Source organism: Sturnira hondurensis, unplaced genomic scaffold (genome assembly GCF_014824575.4).
Source record: "Sturnira hondurensis isolate 20B ecotype Veracruz unplaced genomic scaffold, ASM1482457v3 Scaffold0010428, whole genome shotgun sequence".
Taxonomy (NCBI): Eukaryota; Metazoa; Chordata; class Mammalia; order Chiroptera; family Phyllostomidae; genus Sturnira; species Sturnira hondurensis.
Genome location: NW_028083059.1, coordinates 24,432,177 through 24,459,474, shown reverse-complemented (window position 1 = coordinate 24,459,474; position 27,298 = coordinate 24,432,177). Strand labels below are relative to the sequence as shown.

At 33.9% G+C, this 27,298-nt stretch overlaps 1 protein-coding gene across 4 annotated transcripts in view; it reads left to right on the top strand.

Moving 5' to 3' along the window:
• Positions 1–1,791: 1,791 nt before the first annotated feature.
• Positions 1,792–27,298, top strand: part of LIPI (lipase I) — a 38,829-nt gene continuing 13,322 nt past the window's right edge. Inside the window, exons 1-7 of one of the 4 annotated variants that reach the window (XM_037058852.1) lie at positions 1,792–1,837; positions 4,837–5,222; positions 7,850–7,958; positions 11,425–11,526; positions 15,273–15,362; positions 16,438–16,500; positions 18,230–18,331. In XM_037058852.1, coding sequence (XP_036914747.1) covers positions 1,792–1,837; positions 4,837–5,222; positions 7,850–7,958; positions 11,425–11,526; positions 15,273–15,362; positions 16,438–16,500; positions 18,230–18,331 — 898 coding nt within the window. Of the gene's footprint in view, positions 1,838–4,836; positions 5,223–7,849; positions 7,959–11,424; positions 11,527–15,272; positions 15,363–16,332; positions 16,501–18,229; positions 18,332–27,298 lie in introns of all 4 variants that reach the window. The other 3 variants (XM_037058850.1, XM_037058849.1, XM_037058851.1) reach the window with 3 other exon arrangements.

Here is a 27,298-nt window from a genome sequence, read left to right as displayed (position 1 = left end):
AAGTCATGTTTTTAATCCAAGGAGAGCTAAATAAGTACATAAATATTGTCTTCCTAAATTATAGATATTCTATATAATATTTCACCATTTCTGACTATTTTGCTATTTAATGCAATGGATGTTGATAATCCCAACTTTCTCGCTATTGACAATAAATAAAAAATCTGAAAAGGTAATTTTATGTTTTGAGCCCAGTCATTTGCTATGTATTATGCTGTCTTAAATGCCCAGTTGATATTTTTAATTATGAGTTGCTTAGAATGGAAAAGATGAAAATAATGTATGAGATTCATATTACACTGTCATATCAAAAGCACAAAGGGAAAGGAAAATTTATGTTAAAATGGAAAGATTTAGCTTTTTTAAAAAAGATTTTATTAATTTATTTATCTTTAGAGGGGAAGGAGAGAGGGAGAGAAACATCAATGTATGGTTGCCTTTCGTGCGTCCCCTGCTGGGAGTTGGCCTGCAGGGAACCGGCCTGCAACCCAGGCATGTGCCCTGACTGGGAATCGAACTGCGGCGATCCTCTGGTTCGCAGGCCCTCGCTCAATCCACTGAGCTACACCAGCCAGGGCAGAAAGATTTAGCTTTTAATATGAGTATAAAATGGTTAAGCAAAATCACTTTTAACAGTATGACAATTATACTTTCTTCCTAAGTTTTGAAATGATGTAGTCTACTTATATCTTTGTTAGAGAAGGGCAGTTATTACAGCTAAATAATGTGGAAGGACGTGGGTTATTTGGTGGTCTTCAGTCTAATTTTTATGGTGGCACCCTTTTAAAAATGAAGTCTCACATAAAATCTCCAGAGATCAAGAGTGAAAAAATGATGATGAGGCTTCATCAGCAATGAAATGTTTCATGATTTTTAAAGGAATAATTGTTTTATTATTTTTTTTTTTGTGGATCCTCTGAAACACCTCCCCAGACCTCAGACTGGCTTTTGATAATCAATGATTTAAATTAAACATGTCTGTTCTTAAAGTATCTTTGGAAGTATACAGACTTAAAATTCTAAAAGACAATTTTAACTTTGAACTTATAAGTCATGTAATTAAAACAGGTCTCTGTTTTCCTTGCCTACTAAAGTCCATTGCTGGAAGGAAAATAAGAAAGATTAAGTAAATGTGTAAAGGAAACCTATAATAATTTTTTAAATGTTCATTATACTAGAAACAATTTTTTTATTTTAAAATTATAGACTTCAAGAGAGAGGCTAGCATTTTGAATGTTAAAATAGCTACTGAGTTTGGGTTGCGAAATGTCACAAACATGAAAAAGCCATATTTTATACTTGACAGCTTGATGGATATGGATTTCATTATTGATTTTATGGTGTATAAAGGCAACTTAGTTTATAATCAAAATGAACATAAACCACAACTTTTTCTGACTCTTTCCATTTCTAGCATTTGCTAACATCCCATTTGCTCTAGGCTTTCAACAAATAGGTTCTTCCCAACCACTTCTGAAATCCTGAGGCTAAGAGGAATAAAAGAAGATATAATTAGCTCTTTCTTTCCCTGAAATTCAGCTCGTGTAGTTGAATGTTTGTGACTTATTACAAAGTCTTTGACTTAAAAATCTGCCTCACAACCACAAGCTAATTGGGAGAAAACAAATTACCTCACCTTTTCAACAAACAGGGTGGAGCAAAAGTTCAAGGATCGTTTTCATTAAAACCTACCAGACTGTGACAATCCTACCAAGGAGAAACCTCGCTGAATTTCAGAATTTCTTTTTTGGTGAATCAGTGCATTTTTAAAAAAATTTCATCAGGTTCCAAATGAGAGTTTACATATTTCTCTGTTTGATGTGCTGGGCAAGATCTGGTAAGAACTTGATAATTTGATTTATCTTTCAAAATTGTCTATAAAATAATGAATATGCTTTATATTGTGGGATAGAGAATGCTGACATAATATTACAAAAATGTAATTATGGATACTAATGATATGAAACAGATTACTATGAAGAAAGTTAGTGTATATATATGTGTGTATATGTATTTATATATTTAGTAATTTTTGTATTCTGTATTTACTTTCCAGATAATTTGTAACTAGAAGATATAGAGAACAAATTGAAATATTCAAGAGAAATTAAAATAATTCAGTAATAAAGAAATTCAGTATTTGAAAATTATGACATAATAAACATCTTGTTTCAATTGCATTAGTTCGAATAGCCCTGCTTTTGAGGAAATTTTACATAAGAATATTATCAATTGCAAAGCAAACAAAGTAAACACATATGGCAACTTTCAATTTCTTCCTTTCTTCCTTTTTTTCTCTCTCCTATTTTGCTAAAGCAAAATCAAAACCCAAACTGGTTTGTGGTAATAAAGTAGAACTTTCTTCTCTTGGTTTTCTAGTTTATGATATTAAAGTTTACTAACTTTAATAATGTTATTTATTACCTTATGGCAATAAAGTACAATTGTTCTACTTTATGATAATAAGAAAAGTAACATTTAAAATTCATGATGAATTATTTTTTGTAGGGGTGTTGCAAAAACATTTTTTCTTTGATTTATTTAAAATTCTTGACTGCATACTTGAATAACCTTAAAACTGTAACCTGGAAATTCAAATTATTTTTTGCTTCTCTTCAACTAGATATTTGAGCAAATATAAATTTTGGAAATATTTGAGTTTTATATTTTGTGGAGGAGGAAGAAATTTTCCTCTAACCTCAAGGTTCTTTCAACTGGTCTAATAATCAAATCAGCATGAGATATATTAACAAGAGAAAATAACCAAATTTAATACATATGTATGCATGGGAACCCCACATGCATGAGAGATTCAAAGACAGAAAGTGAAAATGGGATATATGAGAGTCTAAGCTAAGGGTGAGGTAAGGTACCTGGGGCTTCCGGGGGGTTGGGGGGGTCAATTCCAGGATGATCATAGCAGCTGTCTAGCAATTAGGAGTCTCCCATGCCCCAGAGATAGGTAAAAAAAAGAGTATATTTAGGTAATCTCTAAATATAGGCAAGGCCCCTAATTCAAATTTGTCTATATAGTTAAGGGGAGGGGATAGAAATTCCTCTCGAGCCTAGAGGGTCTTGGTTGTTTTTAGCTCAAACAATCTGAAAAACACAGAGAAAGATTTTAGGGCAATTTGTTCTGAAGCCTCACAGTTCAAATATTGAATCTACGTGGTACTAAAACATAGTCTATCATTTATATCTTACTTATTTGGAAGTTTCTTTATAGGCATGTTATGTTTCTGTAATGTATAATAATAATACCTTAACCTGAAAGAAAGAGGAATTTGAAGTCGAGGCTCCTAACCTTTGTGTCAACTCATGGTTTACATCTTTCTGACATCACAGTTTATCCTCCACATTTACGGAGCTGACTTTCTGAGATTATTATTATTTTTTGTTAGTAGTTAGGCAGTTGCCTATATTCTTAACTGGGAAAACTCATATATGATTAGTAAGTTTGTTTCTGTCTCTGTTGGGTAAAATACTAGACCTTTTACATATTATCAGTAAACAGGAAATAAAGAAATTAAAGGTCTCAGTGACTCTCAAAATCATTCCTACACTATGCAAACTCTTATGCTTGCTTACGTTTTCCTCAAATTCTCACATGCCTAAGAAATTTTTATTGAATTTTTTAAAAATTTTCTTGAATGGTACATAAGCTTATATAATTTATTTATATAAGAATGCCTTATTCAAATTACACATCCTACTCCCTTCTCTGCTAAAGATTCTGTTATATACTTCTCAGAGGTCATGTATCAAACTCTTCAATATGAAAATAATTATGTGATTACATCTTCTGTCAATAAACAAAATATTTCTGAAAAACAGATTAGTCAAGTGTTTTTTAAAGAACTTAATATAATAAAATGAATACAACTATGAAAAAGAAAATATCAAGCAGCCATTATGTCAGTGCCTAGCAATTAACTGCAAATGCCTAGCAATGCCTAGCAAATGGCTACTGATTTGGCTTAGTTATTTAGATTCTGCCCTACTTCCTTCTAAGATAGATGGATGAATGGATAGGTAGGTAGGAAGATACAAACAGATAGATTCATAGATATATAGATAGATACATAGATACATAGGTAAAATGCACACAGGGATGAGGAAACATAAGATGTTTTAAATTTTTGTGTGATTATGCATAACCCTGTGATTTGTGTCTTTACATTTAATATAATTGTTTATTTCATTAATATATATCCTAGAAAAAATCAGGAAGAATAAATATTTTAAGATCATGTGTGTGTGATACACACACATAAAATGTCAAAAGGATGTTGTATAACTTATGTCTTGGCATTCATGTATATGAATAATTGTTTTATTACCATCACAAATAGTATTAAAAGGATTCTTCTATTGTTTAATTTGATAAGAAAAATGATACCAGTGTTTTGATTTGTATTTATTTGATCACTATTCAGGTAAAATATATTTTTCTAATGCGTATTACCCACATACAAGTATTTTCTGCACACTTTCTGTTAAAATTGATGATTTATCTGCTTTTATTGATACACATAATTTTTTATTAATAATATTAATGATTTTATCATATTGATGCTGTTTTTCACAGATGAACATTTTTAACCACATTTACCTCTACTTTCACTGTGAATCTTAAATATTTTTGTTCAAAGTTTCTTTATAAATAATCAACAAATTAACATTGTAGTTACTTAGTAAATTATGTTGAAGTGCTAATGAAATTAGATTCCCTACCCTTTGAGTTCAATTTATTTTTTGCAAGAGCAGCAGGAATGGAATTGAATACTGGCTCAGTACTGAGCTTAAAATGAATACTGATTTTTTTTTTTATTCCAGAGAGTAAAAGACCATGCCTTAAATTCTCTGACTTAAGTATAAAGGATTCCTTCCGAGATTTATTTAATCCCAAGATGCAGATGTTTCTGCTAATGTATACAAGGACTAACCTAAACTGTGCGGAGCCACTGTTGGAGCAGGATGATTCACTCAACGTTAATTTCAACACAAGTAAGAAAACAGTCTGGCTGATTCATGGATACAGACCAATGGGCTCCGTTCCATCGTGGCTTCAGAAACTTCTAAGGGTTTTGCTGAATCAAGACGATATGAACATAGTGGTAGTAGACTGGAACCGGGGTGCTACAACTTTTATTTACGATAGAGCAGTTAACAATGCCAGAAAAGTTGCCGTGAGTTTGAGTGAGTGCATTCAGAGGCTTTTGGTAAGTCTGGAATGTTATGTATTTTTATGTGTTATACAATCTACAGTGTGTTAGGCAACACTACAAAGTATTAATAATTGTTTTAAATTTTTATTTGTTGTGCTGAGAGGGGGGAGAGAGAGACAGAGAGAAACATTGATTTGTTGCTCCACTTACTTATTCATTCATTGGTTGCTTCTTGTATGGGCCCTGATTGGGAATCGCGTTCTCGCACCTGTGCTCTAACCAAAAAAGCTACATGGCCAGGGAAGTGGTGCTTTTTACTACTTTTAATGCTTAATGCTTTTTTCCTCATAAACACGCAGATTTACTGCTTTGATGTGGTAATGTGTGCAGCCAGCTTTTTTAAATTTGTGTAAATGGATAATTTTATGCCTAGACATAATCTAATTTAAAAAAAATATTTTAAAGATTAAGTTACTATTTTGTCATATAATATTTTAAAATTTTTACGGGTTTTTTGCCTATACAGATTTCAGGATAAGGTATTGATTCTGTGTGGACATAGGAAGTAAACTACATAAGCATTAGATACTTTAGATATTTTTCTAAGTTATAGCTAATATGTTTATAATCAATCAAGTGTGAATTGGTAAAAAATGAGGGAAAAACAACTTGAAAATTTTCTTACTTCTGCCAACCTTGGAGGCAGATCTTTTTCATTCACATTTGTCTAGCACTTAGGTCCAAGGTTGGGACAGGTGAAATAAATTCAGGACAGTTTTAAGTCATCTGTTTATTAAATTAACCCACATGGGAATTCATGTCTTGTCTGGAGAGAGATGCCGTGATGGGCACTCAAGAGAAAAAGGGCGGTATCTGATTTGGGAGTCAATCATGGGCTTGAAATCGGCCTTTGAGTTGTGTGGTGCTTATCTTCCAAGACTCTGCTGAAATTGAGCAAGCAGAACATATCCAGCACGTGGTTACATGTAGTGGCTAGGGGTCAGATCGGCGCTTTTCAAAGACTAAATCCAGCTCATCATCTGTGTAACTTTAATTAATCACTCAACCTCTCTGCCTCATTTCCTTAGCTATTCATTTGGAATAACAAAACTTTATAACAATATTTAAGCATTAAGTGAAATTAACTTTTGAGCAATGCCTTTCATATGAAAATATTATAATCATTGAATAAAATTGGCTACTATAATTATTTTTACATGCTCAAATTTGGACTAAACCAAATCATCCTTTTAGAGACACAGAGGTAAATGATGCAACTCTGCTGTTACTGAAAATCTCTACATTGCATAATTGATATTTTCTTATTCCAGTGGTCTTTAACTAATTAACAGGCTCCTCAAAGTGTGGGAATTATGGATGTTAAATGAACTTATGAAATTTGTAGTGTTAGATAAATTTCTAAGAGTGGCCTTGTTTGCAAAGGCTTCCTGTTGAGAAGTTAAGAAAAGATCAGTAACACTAAACTTGAAAGTGATACTCCCTCAGGTTTCTGGGAACTGCTCTGACAAATTTGAAGAAAATTGCCACTCTGTACGTGGGAAGCCTGTGTCCAGTTTTTCATTAGAAGTAAATGCTCCACATCTTTTACAAGTCATCAGATGTGTTAGTGTGTAAACTGGACCATGACTTGCTCCTTGAGAGCCTGGGGGAAGAAATTCTCCCTCACTTAAGCTCTAATTTGCCCCCACCTCCACCCCTACGGGGGAGGAGTGTCTGGAACTCTGAGAGGTGTTTAAATTTAGGCTTGAAAGATCAAATTTTGTCACTTTCCAGCGGGTGATCTGGGGAAATCATTTAACATCTATGAGTCTCATTTTATCATCTCTCAAGTGAGGATGATTACTCACGCTGTTCAGTTTTCCAAGAATTTTTGACATAATCTGATTAGCATGTATTTTGGAGTTAAACAGACCTGGACTTGAAGTGTGTCTTTTGCTCTTCTAAGTATACACATATGTGGCTGTGGGCAACTCATTATCAAAGCATATTTACTCAGCATTTTAAATGTTCCAGGAAGAGCCCTGGCTGGTGTGGCTCAGTAGATTGAGTGCCAGCCTGTGAACTAAAGGGTCTCTGGTTTGATTCTTAGTCAGGGCACATGCCTGGGTTGCAGGTGGGTCCCCAGTAGGGGGCGTGTGAGAGGCAACCACACACTGATGTTTCCCCTCCTCTCCTCATTCCTCCCTTCCCCTCTCTAACAGTAAATAAATAAAATCTTTAAAAAAACCAAGTTCCAGGAATAGTTTTAGGCAATAGGATAAAAATAAATAACTCAGTGCTATTGTGAATATTTAATGAGATTTATGACACTTGTTAAGGTAGCTAGTACAAAGTACCCAGTGATCTTTAATTATTATTGTTACAAAATACTTTATTAACTAAATGTATTATTTTGCATATACTATTCTTCATAATATATGAGAACGTTTTTTTAAATTTTAAGTAAAATTTTAATGTAATTATTAAATATGTATAGAGAAAAATCAGGTATTTTATAGAAGTTGAATGACGATATAGTTGTTTTGAAATTACAAAACTTATTCTGTATGTATCAGAAATGGACTAAACTGGAAAGAATAACAAACTTTAAAATATTGAGGCAAAGGCATAATTGGTGATTTTCTGAAATGAATATGGTAACACTGTACTTTCAATTGCAGAAGCATGGAGCATCTCTTGATAATTTTCATTTCATAGGTATGAGCCTAGGGGCTCATATTAGTGGATATGTTGGAAAGCGATTTCAAGGTCAACTTGGAAGAATAACAGGTAAAATATTTTTGATAAAGTCAATGTTTTAGCATAATTTTAAGCATTAGAAATAACTACATTTAACAGGTATAATATTTAAGCAATAAAATGATACACAATTATTTTTTGTATTATATTCAAATACTAGTCTTTGTTTTAGTTAGTTTTAACTGAGCTTAAGTTACCCTTATAGAATTGAAAATAATCACATTGAGAATATTGAGATTATTGAATAATGCTGTAGCCAAATAATGGTAGCCAAATAATGCTGATGTGGAATTTCATACTTCCCTTTAGAGTGCTGGGTTTTTTTTAGAATTATAGATTTCCTTTGTATTGAAACACTTCCATTTATGGTAGGGATGGATTGGCTCTAAGGCTGCAGAGCATGGCTGCCCAGGTTGAACTGTGTACATCTCTAGGGATACGGTGCAAGTGGTGTTCCCCTGAGTTCTCCAGGCTACAACCACACAGCACAGCAGCTCGTCCTGGGAAAATCATGGCCGTCTGGTCTTCCTACTTCTGTGATGCAATGTAATTTGTGAGAGAACCCAAACTGGAGCATAAGACTTCTTTTTCTCTGCCCACTGTCGTCTTGGAGCGTGTTTTAATTTCTGGGGACAGAGTCAGAAGTGGCTTAGATAGACACAACAAGCATGCTTCCACTTCTTCAGTGTGTTGTCACTGGGTGGTGGTAGCTAGCTTCTCTCTCTGCCTGTGATGCCATCCAGCCAGTAAGGTTCTATTTCCCCTTGCCCAGTGGTCCCGGTGTCCAAAGGGTTTCCTGGACCTCATAGTTGGCCTAAGTGTCAGTCAGTGACTATTTTGTTTTAATTTGTTATTACTATTTTTAATTTTTATTTTTAAGTTACAGTTGACATTCCATATTATTTTGTACTAGTTTCAGATATTCAGGATAGTGGTTAGACAACTACATAATTTACAAAGTAACCGTATTCAATAATTCTAGTGCCCACCTGGCCCTGGAATGGTGGCGATTTTAGAACTAGTGGGTTAATATCCTTCCCCAACCAATTTAGCTTTTAAAAAACAATGGATATTCATGCCCATTGAAGATCTGTAATAATTTCAAGTGTAAATAAAAGATATTAGGATTTTTAACAAAGTTAAACAAAGGAGGAGGGGAGATGTGGGTAACCTTTACAAATTGTTAGGATGTTTACAAACCTTTAGTATACTTTAATCAGTTTTAATATCATTCTCATTATACAGATGTGAAAACTGAGGTTAATTGGACAAATGTGAGAGGGTTAAAAAGTTAGCAACAGCTAAGCCAGGATTTGCACAATACTCTCTAACACCCAAAGCTCATTTTCTTTCAATCACCATGCTAGCTCAGTTTAATCCTACTCTTTATTTTAAGGTGTTTTTACACACATATTAGACCAGTTTGAAAGGCTCCACAATCCGAGCAATTATGAAAGTTTGCTAGGCCAGAAGATGTGGTACTTCCACACTGGAATAATTTAGAGGAAGAGAAAAATTTCTGTTTCATTCAGTAAGTGGGCTAAATAAACCAGGAATAATAGAAGGGCCTGAGATAAGCAATGCTATATTTTACTTTTTAAAATATCTTTTTACGATGATTGTGTCTTCTATTGCATAGATCTTCTCAACGCATTTTTTGTCTCCTTTTTAATTTATTGTTATTTAAGTACAATTGTCTCCATTTCCCTCCCACCACTCCACCCCACCTCAGCCATCCCCACCTCCCATCCTAGGCATTGACTTTTATCTTCTCCCTCCTTTTTTTGATACTCTCTAGTAGGTAATGAGCCTAGAATTTTTANGAATGGTGGCGATTTTAGAACTAGTAGGTTAATATCCCTCCCCAACCAATTTAGCTTTTAAAAAACAATGGATATCCATGCCCATTGAAGATCTGTAATAATGTCAAATGTAAATAAAAGATATTAGAATTTTTAACAAAGTTAAACAAAGGAGGAGGGGAGATGTGGGTAACTTTTACAGATTGTTAAGATGTTTACAAACCTTTAGTATACTTTAATCAGTTTTAATATCATTCTTATTATACAGATGTGAAAACTGAGGTTAATTGGACAAATGTGAGAGGGTTAAAAAGTTAGCAACAGCTAAGCCAGGATTTACACAATAGTCTCTAACACCCAAAGCTCATTTTCTTTCAATCACCATGCTAGCTCAGTTTAATCCTACTCTTTATTTTAAGGTGTGTTTACACACATATTAGGCCAGTTTGAAAGGCTCCACAATCCAAGCAATTATGAAAGTTTGCTAGGCCAGAAGATGTGGTACTTCCACATTGGAATAATTTAGAGGAAGAGAAAAATTTCTGTTTCATTCAGTAAGTGGGCTAAATAAACCAGGAATAATAGAAGGGCCTGAGATAAGCAATGCTATAGTTTACTTTTTAAAATATCTTTTTACGATGATTGTGTCTTCCATTGCATAGATCTTCTCAACGCATTTTTTGTCTCCTTTTTAATTTATTGTTATTTAAGTACCATTGTCTCCATTTCCCTCCCACCACTCCACCCCACCTCAGCCATGCCCACCTCCCATCCTAGGCATTGACTTTTATCTTCTCCCTCCTTTTTTTGATACTCTCTAGTAGGTAATGAGCCTAGAATTTTTATTTAGAATTTCAAATATATCAGAAATATATTCATACTGCATGGAACTTTTAATACCATATTTTTACAACTGTAAGACTCATTGGACCATAAGACTTACCTAGGTTTTAGGGGAGGAAAACAGGAAAAAAAATTTGAAGCAAAAACCGTGGTAAAATATTTAATGCTCTGTGACCCTGCTTCACCGCTGTCCCCCACAGCAAGCCAGGTAAGCTACATTCAGACTGTAAGATGCACCCCCATTTTCCTCCCCAATTGGGGGCTGCATCTTATAGTCCAAAAATATGGTATATTTTTCCCTTGTGTTTGTGGTAAACTTTTGTGAGAAATGAATGCTAAACATGTTTATTTAGATATAAAACTAATAAATATGTTTTATCCCATAGCCCATGTTGCTTCTGACACTTCAAAATCATTTTAGACTTATATATAGATAGATCCAGAATGAACAATAAGATACAAGCTTCAAGCTAGGACCAGGATACCACTGATTTTTCTGCCTTAGGAGTTGGAGTACTTATTTATTATTAAAGTTGTACCATTTTTTTCTAATTACTCCTTAAATAAAAGTGTGAAAGAAGCCTCTCCAAAATTTTGTCAGGTTTCTCTAGTGTGGCTTAATGCTCTGTTATTCATAAACTCTGAAGATTGGTAAAAAAGTGCTTTTTCAAATACTAAAGATACTTGCTATTTACCCAATTTTATTTATCTTAAAATTTGCATTAAGACAGGTTTAAGCTAAAACTGTGCGGGCTTGTGTTTATAATGTAATAATAATGCAAACATATTATCTAACAAACAGTACAGTAGGACTTAATTACTAGATTGACAGTTTCGTTTTTGAATTTCAGGTCTTGACCCTGCTGGGCCAAAATTCTCTGGAAAACCATCAAATGGCAGATTAGATTACACGGATGCAAAGTTTGTGGATGTCATCCACTCTGATACTGATGGTACCAAAGCAGGATTTATTGCCTAATTTTTTGAAAATGAAAAAGGGGTGTAGACTCTGGGGAAGGAGAACATAAGAGGAGTAAGAGTAGTGGGAACGTGATGATAAACCTGTAACTTTGTAGTGACTGTATTTCCCACAAGAATATTTTTTGAATTTAGTGAAATCATGTGGTGTCAAATAGCATGTGGAGTCAAATCATGTGGTGTCTGCCTTCAGCTTCTTCCTTTGTATTTCAAGAAACATCATGTTATCAAAAAATTGAAATTTGTAAACACAATACTTCACCCTGTTCATTCTATGGAGAGTTTTATTGATTTGATCATAATGTCCCCCATGTTTAATGCATTTAGGGTACCATTCTCTCCACGCATTTTCTCACTGTGATGTGTGCCAACTAGAAGTGAATGCAGCAATTTAGGCACAGATAGAGAATACCTTTCCCTACAGGTAGGGAAATATCTGCTCTGTCATTTTTAATTATCTTCATGAAAATGTCTAACAGACTATTGATAGTTTTGGCCAGAGTACATTGCAGACATTTTCAAGTAATGATTTAGATGACCCTGATCCCCTTTGAAACTGATTATACTAATATTTATTGAGCACTTCATATACATCGGGCAATGTTTTAGTTTCTTTACGCGAATTATGGAATTTTTCTAAGTTTCTATGAGGTAAGTGAACATTATCATCCCCTTTTACCAATGGGGAAGCTAGGGTTGAGGTCAAAGGGCCAGTAAGTGACAGAGGCAGAATTTGAAATCACACCTTGGATTACTGAGTCTACACTTCACCAGTGTGTCACTCTGATCAAGATATGCTGTGGCTGTGGGCATGGGGAGGGTGTGGTGCTAAGACAGGGACAGGAGGAAGTGACACTCACACTACCCTATTTCTGTCTCCAGGTTTCTTCTCTCTTTGGTCCAGGTCATTTATTTGCTCTCATATTCCTCTGAATTCACTTTATGGTTATCCATACCAATGATTTTTCAGGAGTATAAATGCCATAGGTGACAATTTTTCAACTTCTATGTCTATATGTCAGTGGGCTGAGCCTATAATGGGAACAATTCTGCTCCGTATTTTAAATCTAAATTAACCTGTGGTGCCCAGTTTCATATTCCTACCATGATAGCCCCAACATCTCAAGTCTCTTTTATCTCCAGTTCTTTGTATCAGCTTAACATTACCACACACAGCACACCTGCTGCCCAGTTACTCTCAAGTTCTTTGTCTGAAATTTACTTTCTGAAATTCCAATTTCTATTCTGCCTGTAGCCTTTTGAATTAGGTCTTTATGCCTTTTTTTATTTTTGTTCACATCTTCAACTTTTCCTAGTAAACTCTTTTGGATTGACTTGTATAGTCATCTCTCTGTGTCTGTAGGGGATTTGTTCCAAGACCCCCACAGACATCAAAATCCACAGCTGTTCAAGTTCCTTATATAAAGTGGCATAGTGCATGCGTATGACCTACATACATCCTCCCATTTACTTTAACTAATCTCTAAATTACTTATAATAGCTAACAGAATGTAAATACTATGTAAGTATTGTGATACTATATTGTTGAGAGAATAATGACAAAAACAAGTCTGTACATATTCAGTACAGATGTAGCCATCACAGACCTATCTACAAGTCCTATCTACATCTTACATGGCAGCAACAACATAACAATTATTTCTGAATATTTTTTGATGTTCCGTTGGTTGAGCTATGGATGCAGAATCCAAAGATATGGAGGACCAACTGTACTCTCAATGTCTTTTGATGACAGCCTGTCAGATCTAAGTGGCCACTAGATGTCATAGAGATCAAAAGATCTCTTTGATATTTTTATGACAATTTATAGAAATTTTCAAAGTGATGAAATCTAAACTTTAATAATTTGGGAGATATGCTTAAAAGTAAAAAAAAAGATTTTATTAGGAGACAAGATGTGTGTTTATCTTTAGTAAAAGAAAGAAACTGGTGATTGGATAAGGGCACATGAGGTGCTTCTAAGTTACTATTTCTTAACCTGGGTATTTCTTAACCTGGTTAAGTGGCTACTGGCTATATAATGATCAGTAGCATTGTGCTTTATGTTCTTTTCCACATCTACATGTCACATCTATAATAAAAAAGAATTAAAAACCCTTATCTACTCTCTTTACCCTTCTTGAAACCAAGGAAATGAAAGTCCTAAAACAGACCAAGCTGCCCTGTCCCCTCCATCTAATAAAAGGGAAATAATGTGCATGAATTGACTGTTTCTAAGTTCATAATAAATATCTTTTGCTTCTTCATGATTCCCGAGATGTCATCTTGGTTTGATTCTACTCCTGTGGCAGATTGGAGAAAATGATGGCTTTAAACCTGTAACCCTTAGTCTTGAAACTTCGTGTTGAGTGCAGATGTGAGGAGATTTTAAAGATCTCAAAAATTATTGGACTTTTTAAAAATCATTTTCAGAAGATTTGTTCATCCTTGCTTAAATTCCACAAACTAAGCAGATGATGAAATGTAAGGAGGGATTGGTTAGCATACACTTTACATTGCCACAATCAAATCACACATGCTTCTCTGAATTCCAAAGGGTTCTAAGGAAGTAATCTAAAGTATGCTTTTTCTTTCCTTATGTGCTGAATCTACTCCCCTGTGATGCCCATGCCCAGTTCTCATGCCCTGGGGACACTTCACTAGCTGTTTACTTGTCCTGTGACATGCTAGAATTAAATCAAGTTGTTGCATCTTAGTCCTTGCTGTTGATCTATTTATCTTTGTTTTGCTAAATTTATTACTGATCTCTCCAAGAGTTCATTATGTTGTAGGTTAGATATTTCTTCTGCTTGAAGCCCAAGCACTGCAGTCTTACTTGGCAGCAAGATTTTTATCTAATCACAGTCCTGAATATTCTGAGCTTGCTACCCTCTCTCAGTTCCATGGATCCCCTGGGTTATAGACCCTATTTTGGTAATGGACACAGAATTTGCACTTTTCCCAGTACCCTAAGGATCTACAAATGTAGAAAACCCCTTAACTAACAGCTACATATTTCATGTCACTCTGGCCCAACCTGTTCCAACTGAAACACATATGTAGATTTTTTCTACTTGTGAATCTAGCACCAAGTCCTAGGCATTATTATCCAGAATGAGAACAAGTCATCATACTTGCTTAAAAAGTCCTATATGATTTGCCTTCATTTCTTCCAATACTCCCTCTTACACATTTTACTCTAGCTCTCCTGGTTTCTTTGAATACCCCAGGCATGCTCACACAGTTATATATAATACTTGGCTCACTGTCTCGCTCACATCTTTCATGTCTTTGCTCAACTCTCACCACCTCAGTAGGAAATTCTCTAACTAAATTACTTAAAAGTGTGAAATACCCCCTTCATTAGTCTCTTACTGCTCTTATTCTATTTTTTTCTATAGCACTTGTCTGAAATCCTGTTTTTACTTGTTTATTATGTCTTACTTCCACTGAGTGCAATTTTCATGATGATACTTTTGCTCCATTTTTCTTTTTCACTTATATTCATAGCGCAAAGGACTGTGATGGGCCCACAGTAAACTGGTGGCTGGTAAATGTGTTAAATTAATGAGCCATATTTTTATGGCTCATTCAATAGATTGAGCCATAAAACTCTATTGAAAAGTCTCTTTCAGTAGATTTTATAGGGCATTTTATTTTATACAGTTGTTGCTGATCTGGTTGTATGTATTTTGTGATTCTTGGGTACTCTTCTTCTCAGGTTTAGGCATTAAAGAACCCTTGGGACATATAGATTTTTATCCAAATGGAGGAAAAAAGCAGCCTGGCTGTCCTAAATCAATATTTTCAGGTATACGAATAGCATTTCCAAATGAAGTACACGTGATTCAAAATGATGAAAGGCAATCAATAGACTTTGTGCCCTCTTAATCTAAAGGCAAGATTTTGATCACTATTGCCCATGAATCAGCAGTGATTGGTGGAAAATCGTTTAGTTTTATCCTTCTCAGTTTGTAAAGGTTACCAGTTGACATCCCATATGTTCATGGGTGAGACCTAGTATATTGTAGTTTCAGCAGTTTTAGATCATAATTTTAACATTAGGAAAAGTTATGTCATTGAAGGAGCACATGTTGCCAACCGAGTATCATATAATAATGTAAATCTGCTCAGGATTTCATCTCTACCATCATCATAGTATTGTACAAACACGGATTTACAAACTATCGCACTTGGGTGTTCTCTACAGAAATGGCTGAGCAACAGCTCCAGGTGTCGAATTTGGCTAACCTCAGAACCTTAGTGAGAAATGTCCTGAGTTCTACGGTGGCAACTGGTCAAGTAACACTACGCTAAATGGCACTTCAGCTAGAGAAATCTAATCAAAGGGATAAGGATGTGAGGCATTGGGAAAGGAAAGGGACGTGATAAAATTTTAAAATCACCTGCTTTCATAGTCATCTCTGACACTGAGTAAAATGTTAAGGATGTGAGTTTAGAAAAGATAGATATTTTCACTAGTTATTAAGTATGGTGAAACCATTTTTGCAGAGTTTGTTAAATTATTGAAATTAAGCGTTTTTTGCTGTGTTAATTATTACTTTAGAAAAATTTCTTATATCATGTAAAATACATACAAAATTTAAGTTTTTAATGGTATGATTTATTTAGTTGCTTAAGATAACACTGCATTACAGTCAACACTTTAATATTCATAAAACATGGTATTGAGTGGAACTTAATCTTTAATTTTTTTTGTAATTTCCTTGAACTTAGATTAATACACCTATAATTCTTTTGCTTGATTTTTAACCCTTAAGGAATCAAATTTATTAAATGCGACCACCAGAGAGCAGTTCACTTGTTCTTGGCAGCTCTGGAAACAAACTGCAATTTTATTTCATTTCCTTGTCATTCATACAAAGATTACAAAACTGGTTCATGTGTGGATTGTGGCGACTTTGAGAAAAAATCATGCCCTAGGCTAGGTAAGAGCGATTGTTGTAATTACTGTAATTTTTGTGGGAAATGAGTAATATAATTGTTAGTATTTACTGCTTGAAGCTTTTATTATTTCTACGTCAACATTTTATGGACAAATTATCTGTGGATAATTGCAATTATCTATGGACAAACAACCAGAAAAAATAGTTTATTTTCTACTAAATATTTTTAGCATATTTAGTGAGGGGAACTTGAGAAACTGCCTTTCTGTGGTATATGTAATGGACGAATTTGGTGGTTTCATGATGATCCTTGTGCTTGGTATCCAAAAGAATCTCATCTTGAACAAGAATTAAATGTAAAAAATGGAAAAAAATAAAAAATAAAATCAAAAAGAAAAAAAGAATCTCATTATCTATATGTAATCCTTCTCTAACCCCACTAAAGAAACAGACTTGTGCAATCTTACTGGCACTGATTTTTTTTTTTTTATGTGAAGTGTTAGGAGCAAGTGAAATGGTATGAAGCATAATTAGCTTCTCATTTGCTATTAACAAGTAGACATGACTCATGCGTGGTTCACACCTTTGAAATTGATAAAGCTTGGTAAGAGCAGTTAAGTATTGTCACTTCTAAAAACAAAAGCTTGCCAGTGAGAAATTTAGTGAAAAAATATTCTGCATAAAAATAAAATGTTAAAGCTGGGAAGAGTCTCAAGGCTGTTTGTTCATCGTTTTCTAAAGAGGATAGTAGACCCCGAGCGTGTCACAAGCATGTAAATATCCGATCAGTATCATGACAAGATCTGCCAGAAATGTTTCCAAAGCCCAAAAGGCTCAATGAAATCCGTAACAATTACAAAGGCTGAATTAAATAGCTTCCCACAGTTTTCTTCAACAGGAGGTTTGTACTAAAGGACAGAATTGCTAAGGAGAAACAGGAAATAAGCAAGCTTTGCCAGACTTATTTTCTTGTAGATCTGTTAGTTCACAAGACATTTTGTAGAATTGGTTTTCTTCAGAGCTCATGCTGGGGATTGCTTTTCTGCTCCCATTGCTTTTCCATATACACAGGAAAATTGTGACTTCAAATGAACATATGGATTGTTTAAGGGCACAAGTAAGAACTTATGTTAGACCTCTGAATTCCCAGTTAAGTGTCTTTTCTACTATATTCAGATCTCAAATTTGGAGGTAGCAAGTGGAAATAGACAAATACATGAATTGAAAGCATCTTAAATATGTGTGTATATGTGTATAATACAGATTTCTTAAGTACATATAACTTATGTATCTAAAATATATATTACTTATAACAATACATAGTGTATGTAGATGCTATCTATATAATGTATATAATATATACATATGCATACCATATTTATATCAATGTATGTATAGAAGTATTGGGGGTTGTACTCATCAAGCTAAATTTAGTGTTCAAGTTTTATCTAATAAATTTATTCCACTGAATTTACTAAAAAGAGTTACAAGTAAAATTCTGAACATGTAATACAATTGTAAAAAATGTCTACAAATGAACTGTAGCAATTTGGAGTACACTAAGCTCTGATAAGATTTCCAGAGATTGCATTATCATTGTAATTAAATAAAATTTGAAATTATTGGAAAATTGTGACATTGTAAAAATACATGAATATTATTATTATTATACGTTATTTATTATTGTCCTTTAGTTTCTTTAATAATTTGAAGTTTTTGCATGCTATTTGATGGAAGTCCAGTTTCTAATGTTGTGTTTCTCAAATCTCAGGTTATCAAGCTGAGCTATGGAAAGATGTTTTAAAAGAAAGAAAAAAAAGATCTCTTAGGACCACTGTGTTTTTGGATACTACTGGCACAAATCCATTCTGTAGTAAGTTAACATTTTTAGCAAATAAATAAATGATTGCTTTAATGGACTAATTTTTATTTTATCCAAAATGTTCTTTCTACCCACTCAAATTCATCATGTACTTTCAAGAAAGTTAAAAACTTGTTAGAGCCAGTTGTAAATTTTTAAATAAGGACTTGATTTTTAGATAAAATGAACATATGCTTTGGGTAACATTTTCCTAAGGAAACAATCAAGTCCTTATTCTTTCCCCCCAAATTTACATGATTATCCTTCCCACCCTTATAATTATGTCAGCATAAAACAGGCAGAGCTTAAGACACCTATCAACATTATTACCACATTTTTGGTAAGTAAAACTAAACTATATAAATGCAAAAAATGCAAATAATAAGTTTTCTAACATATTTAGAATTAGACAAGAGGAAAATAATTGAAGAATAAGAATCTTTTAGAAATATATTTAATAATTAGATTTATGAAGGGCTAGTTAAGAAAGCAAAGTTATTCTGTTTAGAGATGAAAAGCTCAAAGTGGTTTATGAACAAAAGTAGATCCTCTTGTATTATATGAAGAATCTTGTGAGAAAAGTTTCCAGTCACTGTCATTAACTTTGGTTACTGAGAGATAAATATTTAAAATAGATGATCATATTTAAAAAATATTTAGATCAGTCATTGTCAATGTTTATAGTCACAATTTCTGTCAATTATAAGATAGTATAATTCTTTAAACTTTAGTGATGTTTTCGTTCATCCAGAATTGAGCCTATTTTCTAAATTCATTTTTTCATTGAGTTAAATTTAAATGTACACACAGATATAAGAAATAATACAAAGAGACCTGTGTACACTTTACTCAGTTTTTCTAATTAGTAAAATTTCATAATACTATAAAATGTAGTATCACTACTAAGATATTGACTTTGTGTTTTTTTAAGATTTTAATTATTTATTTTTTAGAGAGAGGGGAAGGGAAGGAGAGAGAGAGAGACATCAATGTGTGGTTGCTCCTCACGTGCCCCCAACTAGGGACCTGGCCCACAACACAGGCATGTGCCCTGACTGGGAATTGAACCAGCAACCTTTTGGTTCACAGACCCACTCTCAATCCACAGAGCTATACCACCCAGGGCAAGACATTGATACAATCCGTATATCTTATTCATATTTTCTCACAGGCTTGTGCTTTCATGTGTGTTTGTGTGTGTTTAGCTCTGCACAATGTAATCACACACATAGGGCTATGTATCTATCACTGCAGTAGAGATATTAACAGTTTTATTACCACAAGTATCCTCTGGGTGGCACTGCTGTTTCTAATCCTTGTACTCCATTAACACATTTCTAAAATTTTGTTTTGAAAATGTTACATGAAGGCAGTAATTCAGAATGTGGCCTTTTTCTTTACTCAGCATAATTCTCTGGAGCTTTATCCATGTTGCAGCATGTATTGATCATTCATTCCTTTTTACAGCTGAGTAGTATTCCATGGCGTGTATTTACTACAGTTTGTTTCATCATTCATCTGCGGAAGGACATTAGAATGTGTTTTTGGTTTTGGCCCTTATCAATATAGCTTCTGTGAATATTCATGTACAAGTTTTTGTGTGAATGTAAGTTTTTGTTCATCTATCATAAAGGCCTAGGAATGCAATTGCTGGGTCCAAAGCTAATTGCAGATTTAACCTTATAAGAAATGTATAAGGTGATTTTAGAGTAATGTTACCATTTTGCATTCCTCTGAGCAAAGTATGAGTGATCCAGTTCCTTGGATTTCTTATTAGCATTTGGTGTTATCATTGTTTTTAAAAAAATTTCATTGTGATAAACAAATGGTGATAATTGTGTTGCAGTTTTTGATTTTTTTGCCCTGAATACTTATGATGTTGAATATCATTTCAATATATTCTCTTTGTGTCATGTGTATTTGTGTCTTTTACTCATTTTCCAACTGGATTTTTTAAACTTCTGAGTTTTAAGAGTTCATTTTAGGTATATATTTTTGATCTTCACCCAAGGATATGTTTCTTGATTTGAGAGAGAGAGAGAAACATTGATAGGAGAGAGATACATCAACCAGTTACCTCCTGTAGGAGCCCTGACCAGGGGTCCAACCAGAAACTTTTCAGTGTATGGGACCATGCTCCAACCAACTGAGCCACCTGGCCAAGCCTCTTTATCTGTTTTTGATAGTAGCCTTTGTTGTATATTTCATGTGCAAAGTATTTTCTCCCTGTTTTATAACTTGACTGTCTTTTTATCTCTTCACAAGGGCTTTTGCAAGGTCAAAAGTATTTACTTTTCATAAAGTCTAATTTTTAATCATTTTTTTCTTTTAATGGGCCATGCTTTTGGTGTCTAAGAACTCTTTGCTGAGCCCTAGGTTTTGGAGATTTTCTTCTACAATTTTTTCTAAAAGTTTTATAGTTTTATGTGGCACATTTAAGTCTGTAATCCATTTCAGTTTAGTTTTTGTATCATCTGTGAGGTTGAAGTTCATTGTTGCCCCTATGGATGCCCATTTTTTCTAGCACTGTTTGTTGAAAAGGCCATCCTTACATTATTGAAATGCTTTTGTACCTTTATCAAAAGTAAGTTAAGCATAGTTGTTTAGGTCTGTTTCTATTGGGTCTATACCATGTTCTCTATTCTGTTTCACTGATCTGTGTGTTTATCCTTTTTCCAAGGCCACGCAGTATTAATTACTAGGGTGTAGTATAATAAGCCTTATTATTGGGTAGAATGATTATTTCTTTTTTATTTGCCTTCATCGTGATTATTTTAGATATTCCAAGGTATGTGCATCTTAATATACTTTTAAAATAAGATTGTATATGTCTGTAGAAACTTAACTGGGACTTTGGTAGGAATCACATTAAACCTATAGGTCAGTTGGAAGAAAGCTGACATCTTTACGATGTAGAATCTTCTGAGTTGAGAACATATTATGTCCCCTCTCCATTCGTTTTGAATCTTTGATTTCTTTCATTAGCACTTTATGAGTTTCAGCATACAGATCCCCTGCCTCTTTTGTTACATCCACACCTAAGTATTTTATTTTTTGAATGATGGTAAATGATATTTAAAGTTTTTGTGATTTTCATGTGCATTGTTAGTGTAAAGAAATGTAACTGAATCTTTTGTTTTGAACTTGTTTTCTGGGATCTTTCAGAATTTGCTTATTATTTCTTGGATTTGAAAAATAGATTTCTTGGAATTTTTTATGTGACAATCATGTCACCTACAAATTGAGGAACTTTTATTTTCTTCCTTTCTAATCTGTAAGTCTTTTACTTATTTATTTTTCTTTACTTACTTTAGTGGCTCAAACTCCCAATTCCGTGTTGAATAAGAGTGGTAAGAGCAGACATCTTGCCTTCTTCCCAATCTTAGAGAAAAAGCATTCAGTGTTTCACCATGAAATACGTGTTTCCCTGTAAAATGTGTCTGACCTTTATAAAGTTGAAGTGATTCCTTTGTGTACCTAACTTGTGAAGACTTTTTTCTTATAAATGTATTTGGATTTTGCCAAATGCTTTTCTGGATTACTAATGTAATCATACACTTTTCCCTTTACTTTGTTGAAATATTGTATTACATTGGTGTTTCTGGAATGTGAACCAGTCTTGTGTTCCTGTCATAAATTCGATTTGGATAGTGAGTATTTTTATACATTGTTGGATTTCATTTGTTAATATTTTCCTGAGGACTTTGAGTCTAAGTACATGAATATGATACTGTCTTCATAGAAAAGCAATACAACCTCATAAAATGAGTAGGTAAGTGTTCTCTCTTCTATTATATTCTGGAATATATTGTGAAAGTTTTTTGTAATTCTTTTTTAGGTGCTTGGTAGAATTTTTGAGGACAGCCACTTGGATCTCAAGATTTGTTTTGAGAGCTTTTAAATTACAAACTCGGTTTCTTTCATGGACATGGGGCTACTCAGATTATCAATTACATCTTGGTTGAATTTTTATAGTTTATAATTTCCAGACTTAGTCTATTATTTTGGGGTGGCAAATTTATGATCTTAAAGTTGTTTTTACTACTTCTTTATTATTTTTAAAATGACTACAGGATCTGTGGTAATACCTTCTATTCCACTGGTTATAGTGGTGACTTTTGTCTTCTCTTTATTTTTATTTTTGTCTATGTTGAGAAGTTTATTGATTCTGTTACTCTTTCTCCCCCAAGAATCAGTTTTCTATTTCATAGATTTTCTATTGTTTTCCATAATTAAATTTCATTGATTTACGTTCTGTTCTTTATTACATCTTTCCTCCTACTTTTTTGGTATTTATTTATTTTTTTCTCTTAAGGTGGGATACTAGATGGTTGGTTTGAGGCGTTTCTTCATTTCTAACCCTGTGAACCTCTTTTTAGCGCTGCTGGGCTGGGTCCCACGTGCTACCATACATGGTGTTTTCATTTTTCATTAGTTCCATGTATTTCTTTTGGACACTTTTGGATGTTTTTATAAGCATGCTATTTAATTCCACAGTTTAGAGATTTTCCTATCTTTCCATGATTAATTTCTCATTTGGTGGCATGGTTAGACATTGGACTGTATAATTTTACTTTTTTTAAACATGGAGGTATTTTTTTATAGTCTAAGATATGCTCTACTTGAATGACTGCTTCATAAGTACCTAAAATAAATGTGTATTCTGTGTTTGCTGGGTGGAGTGTTCTATATATGTCAGTAAGATTTTGTTGGTTGGTCCCCAATACTGCTGACTCAAAGTTAAAAATACTATCTAATCTCATCTGATAAAATTTTCCAATCATATCATTTAATTCTAAATGCCAATCAGATTTGGATGAGACTTGACAGAATCCACCTTTGGGCACAGTTTGTCTCCATTTGTGAGCCTATGAAACTGAAGAATTAAGTTCCAGTACCTGTTGTAAAAATAAGAGTGTTGATACAGGCAAAGGATACTCATTATAGACTTTGCTGTTCAGGAGGGAGAAAATGAAAGGCAAATGGAGAAAAGAGTCCCAAGTGTATTCACAATCCAGTGAGACAGATTCATTTGGTTTCAAGGTCTGGGAATAATCCCCTGTGGTTCATTCACCCTGGGTTCTTGCCTTCGGGTTCACAGCTTCATATTTGCAGCTCTCAGAGTCACCTTCTTTCCTTATTTTTTATTTTTATATGAATGGAAGCCTGTGCTAACAGCTGAATAGTTTCATCAGCTTTGTTCTTGCCTGTAGAACTGTGGCGGTCCCCTATCTTCTTTCATTCTGTGCTCTCTGTGTCCCCATCAGTCCCAGCCAGTAGTATTCATGCTCAACATTTTCAAACCTGTAGCTCTGCTAGTATGGTTCGGAGATCCATTAGACAAAAGGCTCCTCAAAAATATCTTTTCTGCATTTTTGGCTTTTGCCAAAATGGCTCAGGGGATCTTCAAGCCTCACGTGTCATCCTTTCAAAGAGGCTTGTGTGTCACTGAATCTCTAACTTGAATCTTTCTAAAGGCGAAAGGTTGCCCAGCCACTGATCTCGTCCTTTTCTAGAGCATCCTGTTCTGGTGACGAATCTTGTCATTGTAGTATTTTTTACAAACTTGGTGAGATAAGGATTTTTCAGATCATCAGGGTAAGGTTTGCTTCAGTTTAAAACTTTTATCTCAATCTATGTGTTTTCTCTTATATTTACCCATGAACACCAATAATAAATAAGGCCACACTTTCAACCCTTTGCCTAGAAATCTCCTCAGTTAAATGTCCAATATTTTTAATGTATAATTTCTGTTTTCTACATGATGTTAGGACATGATTCTGCTGATTAATTTCAAAGGATATATAAATAATTAATATTCTGCATATTAACAGGTTCCAGAGATTAGGGCATGACCTATTTGGGGACGTATACCACAATTACAATATGCATATGTGGTTTTTCACAGACCACCGGTGTCCACATTTTACCAGTTCAGTGAAATGTGGCACCCTCACTTCCACTTGGTTCCCTTCACGTTCTCTACTTTTAAATATTATTGTCTCGAGTATCAGACTGTGTGATAATTTGTTTCAATCATCTCATAGGATTTACAAAATGCATGAGGAAAAATGATTCATTTATTGTGTGTACCAATATATCTTCTCTTTTTTATTGTTCCCCCTTTATTTCTTATGCCCCAAGATTATTCACTTCATCAGTTTCTTTCTGTGTAAAGAAATTCCATCTTACAATAATGAAGAATGGGTCTGCTAATGAGAAATTCTTGTAGTTTTTCTTGGTCTGAGAATGTCTCTATTTCTCCTTTTTACTCAAAGGATTCTTTTGCTGGATATAAGATTCAGAGTTAATTCCTTCTTTCAGCCCTTGAAAGATGTGGAGCCACTGACCCTTGCTGTCTGTGGCTTTAGAGAAGGAGTCTCCTGTGCCTCGGGTTGGTGTTCTCCTGTAGATAATGCGTCATTTCTCATTGGCTGCTTTCAAGGTTTTATTCTTTATTTTTAGTTTTCTGAAGTTTGATTCTGATATATCTTGGTGAGGATTGTTTCAGGTTTATCCTGTTATCCTCGGCTTCTTGAATCTGTGGTTGGTTGTTTTTTTTCTATCACTAAATTAAAAAAATTTTTCAGCAATTAGTTCTTTGAATGTTCTTACAGTTCCACTCTCTTTTCTCTCCCATTGACACTCTGCTAACACATGTATTATATCTTTGTTATAGTTTCCCAGGTCCCTGGTATTTTCTTTCTCAGTCTGCTTTTTCTCTGCTGTACAGATTGGGTGGCAGATTGATCTGCTCTCAAGTTCACTGGTTTCTGTGCATTAGCATCTCCACTCTACTATCGAGTATATCCAGTGAATTATGTATCTGTTATATTTTTTACTTATGTAATTTCTACTGTTTTTTATAGTTTTTGTTTCTTTGCTGAGATTTTTCTATTTCTTTATTTTTTAACAGACTATAACTTTGAAGCTTTTTTATGATGGCTTCTTTAACATCCTTGTCAGGTAATTCTCAGTTTTCATCTCAGTGTTAGTCATAGTTGATTGTCTATTCTCACCAAAGTTCTAATTTTCTTTTTTCTTAGTACAGTGAGTAATTTTCAGTCACATCCTGGATATTTTGTTTATTATGTTAGAATTTGAGTTGGATTTTGAATATTTTCTTTTAGCAGTTAGTCAACCACATTATTTAGGTTTTTGCCTTTGTATTCCAAGGTTGTCATTTTTTTTTAATGTATAAAGGTTCAGGGTTGTTCTATTGTTCTATTTTCCTGCTTCTTTTTTGTTTTACATATAAGAATGCATCTTGCCTCAAAGACAATTTACTGGATTTCTTCACAAGCATTTGCCTCATGAAGTCTTTGAATTATGTGTCTTTTTTTGGATCTTCAATTTTTTACACTTTTGTCTTGCTGTGTCCTACTTCTTTCTTTTGGGTCTAACTTCTACCTTGCTGAAATATGTCCTTAGTGACCTTATTTTTTTCTTATTTTGGAATGTACAGTTAGTTCTGTATAGAGTTCTACGTTGAGAGTTTTAATCACTTAGCAATGTAAAGGTATTTATTATCTTCTTCTTCAGGTAAAGTCCTTTTTTGTTCATTTATTGTCAATTTAATTGTTCCATACAGAAATCTGTAGTTTTCTTCTGGTTAAATTTATTTATTTTTCTATCTATCTGCCTGTCTATCTGTCTGTCTGTCTACCTGTGTACCTCTCTAGGAATGATTTATTATCGTTTTCTAGTCATAATGGTCATTCCAACTTTTAATTAATAGGTAAGATAAAATATTTGTTTTATCAAAATAAAAACCCATGTCTTCTTTTAATATAGAAAATTCTTAACAGCCAGCTCTTCTTCAAAATTCTCCCATCAGAGCAAGGTGGATTCCCTTTTTCTACTCCCTGAACTTAGGTAACATAATCATGGAGCATTTTCCATTTAAATTAAAGGAGGGACACTTTCCAGTGATGAATGTAAATTTAAATTCTATGTAATGTGGAGTTTTATTTAATCTCAGAGAATTTTTTTTTCTGCCTAAGACCCATGTGCAACCAATAGGAGAATCCATGTTCCTCTTTCAGTGAAAAAACAAAAAAATGAGGACCCTGATACTGTGCAGGGATTTTTATTTTAGCTCTATCACTTAGCATCACATCTGCCGTCCCAGCAGAAGTTGGCACGTAAGGCTTTGTCTCCATGCTACACCCAGTTCTTAAGTTCTGTAGGGATCCAGGGCTTTAGTCCTTACAGTTTTAGGATTTCCTTTAATTTCATTCATTCCTCCTGATATTTCCCTTCTTCATCTGAGCTTGGTTGTGCTTTTAACGTATGGATTGTACATCCAGAATGTCTATGTGCTTTAGCAGGAGGAGGGCTTACTGTGTAACACCTCCACATGTTGTGCTGCCAGAAATCACCTGAGCGAGTCTGAACTCCCACCTTTTATGGTGAGGAGCACCAAAGTCTTTTCTGTAATACTGCGCAGTCACTTCAGAGAAAGAAGCGCACCTGTTTATCTCTTGTGTCGGAAATTGATGAGGTCCAGTCATACATCCATTACATTAGTTGAGGTAGCGCTGAGCATCAGACAAAAGACAAGTTACTGTTGGCTGTTTAGCAGCAACATTTAACAGCTAGCATGCACAATTTTAGCACATGTATTTCTCATAAGAAAATTTCATGCATTCAGTATTCTGTTTTTATACATTATCTTTAGGACATGTTGTTCAGTATCAGGAAAACTCACCGAAGGTCTGAACTTTCTGTCTAGCGCAACCTCTGAAAGATATACTGTATCAATTAGGAAGAAGAGCATTTTGAATAAGAACTACTGTGAGCTTACTTTATCTAGGAGTATTTAATTTCATAGTCATTCCTAAACAACCAGTGAGATTGGGTATATATTTTCAAGCAAGCTTAGGTAGGACTATTATATTTACTTTAGATGTGCTATTTTTTAAAAAAGATTCTTTAATTTACTTAAATTCTGAGATTTTTTTGGTTTGAAGAACAGTT